We start from the raw sequence: 8,488 nt of genomic DNA on the forward strand, positions 1-8,488 counted from the left end.
GGGCTGACTCCTCAGCATCAGTGGGCACAGGCCCTGCTCCTCACTGCACCTCCAGCCAGCACCACCCAGGGCTCAGACAGGGAGCTGAGGGAAGGTCTGGAAAAGGACAAGGGGTGTGGAACAGGGGGCGGGTGTATGAGAAATTATTTCGACTCTGCTCAGACAAGCCTCCGCTAACGTCTCACTGTCTTTTCCTTCTGTAACAGTGCCCTATGCTTGGAGGTAGCAAATGCCCAACAGCAGCTCCATCAGCCAGTTCCTCCTCCTGCCGTTCACAGACACACGGGAGCTGCAGCTCTTGCACTTCTGGCTCTTCCTGGGCATCTACCTGGCTGCCCTCCTGGGCAACGGCCTCATCATCACCACCATAGCCTGGGACCAGCACCTCCACACCCCCATGTACTTCTTCCTGCTCAACCTCGCCCTCCTCGACCTGGGCTCCATCTCCACCACTGTGCCCAAATCCATGGCTAATTCTCTCTGGGATTCCAGGGTCATTTCCTATGCAGGATGTGCTGCACAGGTCTTCTTTTTTTGTTTCTTGCTTGGTTCAGAGTATTCTCTCCTCACCATCATGTCGTACGACCGCTACGTTGCCATCTGCAAACCCCTGCACTACGGGACCCTCCTGGGCAGCAGAGCTTGTGTCCACATGGCAGCAGCTGCCTGGGCCACTGGGTTTCTCTATTCTCTGCTGCTCACGGCCAATACATTTTCACTGCCCCTGTGCAAGGGCAAGGCTGTGGACCAGTTCTTCTGTGAAATCCCCCAGATCCTCAAGCTCTCCTGCTCACACTCCTACCTCAGGGAACTTGGGCTTCTTGTGGTCAGTGTCTTTTTAGTATTTGTGTGTTTTGTGTTCATTGTAGTGCCCTATGTGCAGATCTTCAGGGCCGTGCTGAGGATCCCCTCTGAGCAGGGACGGCACAAAGCCTTTTCCACCTGCCTCCCTCACCTGGCCGTGGTCTCCCTGTTCCTCAGCACTGTCATGTTTGTCTACCTGAAGCCCCCCTCCATCTCTTCCCCATCCCTGGACCTGGTGGTGTCTGTTCTGTACTCGGTGGTGCCTCCAGCAGAGAACCCCCTCATCTACAGCATGAGGAACCAGGAGCTCAAGGATGCCTTGTGGAAACTCATATCTTACAATTTCCTAAAGCATTAAACTGCCCATCTGCTTCTACGTAGGAGTTTTAGAGTAACTAATTACAGGCCCAGCCTGTCATCTGGATTTTCTGTTGTTGTTGGTAGTTTTTCTATTGTGATAATGTTGTTGTCATCCCATTTCTTAATTCACTGTCTGCTTTTCTTTTATAACCACTGGCTGTGTAAATGAGGAGCCGTGCTCTCCTTGTCTCTAAACAAAATAAAGTGTTCTTTAGTGACTTGTTTTTCACTATAACCTTCCTGCAAGGCCTTATGGAACTGCAGGGACAGTTCTTGTGTTCATGGGAGGAGGGAAAAGAGTCCATCCTGGCAGCCCTGCCAGGGAGCAGCAGCGCTTGTTCTTCCAGAGCTGTTCTGGTTCCACTCCCACACTCTCCTTCTCATCCCTGGTGTTGGTGCAAGGCCTGAGTGCTCTGGCAGCTTGGTCACCGTCCTGCTGTGTGTCAGTGCTGTGGGCGCAGGCAGGGACAGGCAATGGGCACTGCTGTGACAGAGCTGTCCCCAGAACAGCCTTTCCAGATAGAAACGTGATCTCCTCAGGGCAGTGCATGATGGTTTGTATCTTCTTGCAAAGTTTCTCTCAAGCATATTCCTACAAAAGTCACTCACAGATGAAACACCGGTGTGCAGCTGAACACTGTGTGTGTGCAGGGCTGGCACACAGCAGTGTCCTCTCACAGCCAGGCTCCTGCCAGAGACCTGCAGGACCAGCAGAGCAGGGGCTGGGCTGTGCCCCTGTGCACTGGACACCCCATGGAAGGAGCCCCAGGTCAATCACCATGGACTGATCCCTCACAACCACTATTTCCAGCACTCGCTTCTCACCCACAGAGGTTTTTCTTCCCTCCATGGATGGACACTCAATGAATAGTTCAGCAGTCTGTGTTGCTTTGTACAGATGGGATGTGAGCACGCACATCTTGGATGTGAGGTGACATGAACATGAGTGAACACAAACACCATCAACTGTTCCTTGGGGTTCCATGAAAACCTGTGGCACACACAAGGTCCTGAGGTCACTTCCTGTTGGAAGTAACACCCCACGGGAAACTGTCTGAATGCAGCACTGGGTTGTGCTTCCTTAATTGAGCTCCCCGTGTCCATTCCTCATGATGTGGGACATCTCAGATTAGTGCAGAGCAGGTGAAACCCCAGAGCTGAGGTGTCTCCCACCCCTCTGGAGTGGCAATGGGAGGCCAGAGGGACAATGTGACTTCTGCCTCTGTGTGTAAAAGGGACAGACTGTCTCTGAGCATCCCTGGGTGCATAACGAGCCCTGAGACCAGCTGAGATATTGATGCCTGATGGAACCCTGGCATTTCTGTGTGTGACTCCAGGAACAAACCTCAGTGGCCCAGTGAGATTCATCTCAGCTGCTGGGACAGGCTCATTGCAAGTGCTCCTGTCTGCTGTCACCCTTGCCTGTGATTCTGGGTTGTGCTCTCAAAAGCAAGACAAAGTGGTAAAAGGGTTTCCGAGGTCTTTGGAAAAGGCAGATATCGAACCCATCTGCATGAAAAGCATGAAGGAGAATTAATGGCTGGTCAACCTACCGCCATACCCGGAATTTTGCAGGGTCACAGACATGGTGTTCCTTGGTGTCCTAGTAGCCAGATCAGTGATCTCTGGGCTGGAGAATTGGAAGCTGGGTGGGGAGTTGGCTGGACAATCAAGCCAAATGTCATCAGCGGTACAAAGCCCTCCGTGCAGCCAGTTACTAGTAGCATCCCTCAGTGACCAGCACTTGGACCAACACTGTTAAACGTCTTTATTGTCCCTCTCTATGATGTGACGAGTGCACTTTCAGCTTCTCTGTGGATGAGGCATAGTTGTGAGGAACCCTTGAACAACTTCACCTGGTTAACCCTGCCTGGAGCAGGACAGTGAGACAAGTGAGACAAGGGCTTTCTTCAAACCTGAAGTTATTCTGCGATTCAGTGAATCTTTCCCTTTGAGAGGATTTTGAAGGCAGATTAGGCAGAGGAAGAATAAAAAGAATAAAAGACAGAAAAGGAGTTCTAAATGTTGTCAACAAAAACCAGCAGTTCCTCTGAAGAGTGTTTTTCAACTCAAATCTCTAGTAGGGAATATATTTGATAAATTTGATAAAACAAGTATACTTTTATCTGATCAGGGCCTGGGCCATAAAAAAGGTGATGGATAGTTATGGTATTATGAGTTCAGTTGTGTCTCAGACACTCATAATCCAGTCAGAATCCTGTGGCTGTGAAGGGGACAGTGAGGCCAGTTCTGTCTCTGGAGGTGACAGCCCAGCAGCAGGGACATGGCTGGGAAAGAACCTCAGCCTAAGTATGACAGATCCTACCCAGGAAGAGATCTTGGAGACAGGTTGTCACATCCATCCCACCTGAGAACATGACAGGACAGCATCAGGGACATGGTCGTGTGTATCACAGAATCTGAAAGGCCAGCAGCAATCACGGGATTTAGGAGATCATGGTGAGGTTACTTCTCTCTGGTCAGGTAAAAGACCTCAAGAAGCATAATGTGTTGGTTTCCCTGCATGAAGAGCAGTTTATGAGGTGGCTGAGCTTCCCTTGGTAGTGGGAAGAGGCAGGAAAGACAAAAAAATGTCAGAAAGTACAGCTTGGAAGGTGAGGACTGGATATCAGGAGTAAGAAATGTCACTGGAAGGGCAGTGCTGTGGGGCAAGAGGTGACCCAGAGGGAGCTGGATCAGCCCATGGTTTGTGTTCCAAAGAGCAGCCAGTGAGGGTGCAGACACAGCAGTGAAGGTGCAGAAATGCTGGGTGAGAGCAGGTGGGGAAGCGAGATGGGTGTCTGCAGCCTGCAGGGAAAGAGGGGCAGGGGTAGCACCGTGTAGAACAGCCTGTGGTGGAGATGGCAAAGGGCGCTGTAAGGCTGGAAGGGACCCACAGAACCCAGGTCTGTGTCCCCTTGGCCAGGGCAGTTGTCTCTGCCACTGAGGCCCAGGAGAAGACATGTTGTCCTCATGGCACTGGGGCCTCGGTGCCTCCTTGCAGCCCCATGGGGAAGCTGGAAGTTGTTGTGCCAGTGTTGTCCTTCCCTGGGCCTTGCACACCCACATCCCACGGTCCCAGGAAGAGCCCTGAGCCGTGTGTTTACATCTCATCTGTACAATGAAAACATGGACTTTTGACCTAGTGTTTCATAGAATCGTAGAATGTCCTGAGCTGGAAGGACCCACAGGATCATCAAATCCAACTCCTGTCCCTGCACAGGACACCCCACAGGTCACCCCGTGTGTCTGAGGACGTTGTCCAGTCTCTTCTTGATCACTGTCAGGTTGGGGCTGTGACACCTTCCTGGGGAGCCTGTTCAGTGTCCAGCACCTCTGGGGGAAGAACCTTTTCCTCATGTCCCACTGACCCTCCCCTGGCACATCTTCCTGTCATTGAGTAGAAGAGGAATTTCAAGGATGTTTAGGAGGTGCCTTTAAGATTTCACAAGTCTATGTTCTGTAAAGACAGAGGTTCAACTTGTGAAGCACACAAGGCTAAACCTAAATTAGTGTGATTTGTGTTTTCTAAACCCTGGGTACAGTCACTTCAGTGTATTTACAAATCTCCTTCTTGCCAATCTTCCCTTATATTCCCACAGCTACAATTAGAGTCATGCTCAGTATAAAGCTGGAGCTGACATTTCTGGCTGGTTACTTCCATTAATTCAGATCTGCCAGGTACTTTGGTTAGTTTAGTTTGGAAGTTGCGTTCTGTTGGGAGTTTTGAGTGAGTTTTTTGCTGTTCTGCCATTTTGCAGTTGGCCCTTGGGCCTTTTTGCTCTGTCTTGCTGGGATTGGTTGTTTGGGACCAAGGTGCTCCCTTCTCCAGGACTGGCTGTTCTGTGTGACTGGAGTTACATGAGGGAATGCACAGAGTGTATTTTCTTGATTTAATTTAATTTATTTTTTTTATATTTCATTTTAGTTTTTTATTTTAATTTCAATTTATTATATACATAGTAGTAGTATATTATACTATACTATTTTTATTATCTTATTAAAGTGCCTTTTCTGAACCCACAGGTTTCTCCCTTCCCTTCAGTTATCTTCTGTATCGCACTTAACAGTTTGGGGGACTACGTGAGCAGCTATTGTGGTCTTAGTTGCTGGCTGGGGTAGAACATTGACAGGTAAGAATAGTAGTGGCTCAAGAACTCTTGAAAATCACTTTCCAAGATGATGGCACTTTTTTTTTTTTTTTTTTTTTTTTTGTAGTGGGAAACAGCACGAGAAAGGAAAACCATCAGAAACTGCAGCTCTGGATGTCCAGAGTGGAGCTCAGGATAAAGAAATGTCATTCTGAGCACAGTGCTGTGGTCATTCAGAAGGACTCTGGATCAGCCATGGCTTTGTGTTTCAATGAACAGCTGGTGAGGATGGAGAGACAGCAGCAGAGGTGGGGACACACTGGGCTGAGAACAAGGTGGGGAAGCACATGGGGTGTCTGCAGCCTGTGGGGAAACAGCCACAGGCCTGGGACAGTGCAGGATGGACCATGGTGGACATGGCCAAGGGCACTGGCAAGGCTGGATGTCCCTGCAAGAGCCAAGGTCTTTGTCCCCTTGGCTATGGCTGATGTCCCTGACAGCCAGGCCTAAGAGGAGACACATGGTTGTCATGGCCATGGCTCCCCATTGCCTCCTTGCACCCCCAGAGAGTGTCACACCATTGTCCTGCACTGGGCATCACACTCCCCACATCCCCAGGAAGAACCTGAGCCACCTGTGAGGGACAGGATCTCCCTTCCCAGGGGCAGGGGCTCAAGGCTTGGCCATTGTCCTTCATCAGACAAACCAAGGGCTTTCTCAGCATCAGAGCTGCTGCACTTTGCCTTTGCCTGATGCAATCACTGCCTCCAATTATCTGCTCTAACGAGTCCCTGGGGAGGCTTTGTCAGTAACAGCCCTCAGTGGGGCCATTAATGCTTCAAGGTACTTTGGAGTTTCTTCTGGCTTGGACTTCTTGAGCAGATTCTTCATTCTGTGCTTGGTATCTGAGGTTCATGGACTCAGCACCAAATATGCCACGGGGCTCATTAAAACACAGAAAGCCCTAATGAGCGATGTTTCTTTCTCTAATTTCCTTCACATCTTCCAGACATGTAGAACTAACTGTAGAGGTTTCAATGGGACACTTGCTGATGAAGATTTCAAAGAAGATTTAATAAAGGAGGGTTTTTTCTTTCCAGGGTGTTTTCTGTCATTTTTCAGTGTATGGAAGAAGTGACAGCAGCATTCTACACTGGACATTGATCCCGAGGGTCTCCTGAAGACATCTGGACAGGCAGGAGAACAGTCCTTGAGGCTGGACACTGTGTGGACAACCTGGCTCCTCACCCCCACCCCCAGTCTGCCGGTTCCCTCATTGGCCACCAGAGATTGCATCACTTTTCCTACATCAGTTTAATAAACAGCAAAACACTTTCCTCAGCTGTGTGTGTAAGCTGGATCTGATGAGGTCCAGCATCCACAAGGGACACCCACACAAGAACTGGTTTAGACAGAGAGACAGGAGAGGATAGAAATAAACACAATGAATGTGTTGACTGCCATGTTAATTAGAGCTCTGAAGAATGGGGCAAGTTTGTAACTCCCTGAAGCTCAAAGCAGAAACCAGACAGCTGAGAGGCCACTGAACGACCAAAGAGCAAGTGGAGGAGAAACCTGAGAGCACTGGGAAGGGCAAACGTCCAGACAGTGCTGGAAAGTTGTCCTTGGGCAGGGACATTTAATCAGGAGAGGTGGGAACTCCTGATTGACGAGGGAGATGAAATACTAGAGTGTTGGTAATAGAAGTACAGGGGAAGACCAATATTTCTTCTCCTTCCTTTATTAAACTTCCCCATAATTCACTTTTTGTCTTTTTTCTTTTAAATTTTAATATGTTAAAAAAACAACTAAACAAAAATCTCCAAACAAAGAAAATAACAAACCAAACAAAATAAACAAAACCACCCACAAAACCAAAGCAAAACAAAAACCAAACCAACCAACCAAGAACAACAACCAGAAACAAAACCCAAACCCCAAACCAACCAACGAACCAAACAAACAAAAATCCCAAAACAAAAAAGCTACAGCAAAAAAGTTGACATTTCCAGACAGACATCAGTCATCAGCTGTCTCACCATAAACAGCCAGGGCCATTTTAGGGGCCCAGTGTACCTGAGGTGCTGGCCTGGGATTGGCATCTCTCACACAGGACCTGGGGAGACCAGAGCACCTTGCAGTGCAGGTGGAGCCTGGGCAGGGGTTCCCGGGGCATCTACACTGGCACCAGGTGTTTGTGTCCCTGGAGCTGAAGACATTCGTGTCCTAAACCCATGCCCAGTTCTGGAGAACTCTTTCCTTTCCAAAGAAAAGAGACTCCCCTACAAAGACTTAAAAATGAAAAATTAAATAAATAAATAAATAAATAAATAAATAAATAAATAAATAAATAAGCAAATAAATAAATACGTAAGTAAATAAATAAGGAAATCAGTAAATAAATAAATAAATCAGTAAGTAAATAACTAACTAAATAAATAAGTAAATAAGTAAATGAATACTTAAATACATAAATAAATACATAGATACATAGATGAATAAATAGAAATAAAGAAAGAAAGAAAAAGAAAGAAAGAAAGAAACAAACAAACAGACAAAGAAACAAAGAAAGAAACAAAGAAACAAAGAAAGAAAAAGAAGGTTGACACGTTCCTTTGCTTTGGATCTTTGTCTTCAGTTCTTCTTATTTTAATATCCATTGACATCAACTGACATCTGATGGGCCTGCAGGCATGAAGCCAAGATCATGTTGTGTCTTGCACAGCGCCCCATGCCCTCTGAACCTTCCCTGCCCAGGACTCCTCACACGTTGCCCAGAGCGAGTCACACTGAGGGGTTGGCTGGTTCACTGGCTGAGATGTTGGTTTAGATGGTCACCTACAGCACAGGTGGATCCTGCCCCATCATCGCCTGCTCTGCCCCAGTCTGAAACAGAGCCCAACATCACAATGGGATCATGAGAGAACTGAGGTTGAAGGGACCTCAGGAGTCTGCAGTCCATCCTGTCACCAACTGGGTCACACCAAGGTGTTCAAGCCTTGATTCAATCAGAGCTTTAGCAGGACTAAAGGGCCCAAAAGGGCCCAGAGGAGCTCTGACAGGTGGTCATGCTCAATGCTGCAGAGGAAGGCAAAAAAACCCCGGGGACCAGGGCCAGTCTGCCCCGGGGGAAAATTCCTTCCTGACCCCAACACTGGCGATCGGCTGTTCCCTGAGCATTTGAGCAAGACCTGGCTCCTCGGCCCACAGGCTGGTCATGCCTCCCAGAAGAC

At 48.4% G+C, this 8,488-nt stretch overlaps 1 protein-coding gene across 1 annotated transcript; it reads left to right on the top strand.

Moving 5' to 3' along the window:
- Window positions 1–229: 229 nt before the first annotated feature.
- On the top strand, window positions 230–1,162 carry LOC135577640 (olfactory receptor 14J1-like). The gene has a single exon (XM_065047771.1). The coding sequence runs from the start codon at window positions 230–232 to the stop codon at window positions 1,160–1,162; it is 933 nt and encodes a 310-aa protein (XP_064903843.1).
- Window positions 1,163–8,488: the final 7,326 nt, after the last annotated feature.

This window comes from Columba livia, unplaced genomic scaffold (genome assembly GCF_036013475.1).
Source record: "Columba livia isolate bColLiv1 breed racing homer unplaced genomic scaffold, bColLiv1.pat.W.v2 Scaffold_132, whole genome shotgun sequence".
Lineage (NCBI taxonomy): Eukaryota > Metazoa > Chordata > Aves > Columbiformes > Columbidae > Columba > Columba livia.

What these genes read in the sequence shown, in the direction of transcription:
- LOC135577640 (XM_065047771.1), top strand. Translation starts at nt 230, where the DNA reads ATGCCCAACAGCAGCTCCATCAGCCAGTTCCTCCTCCTGCCGTTCACA.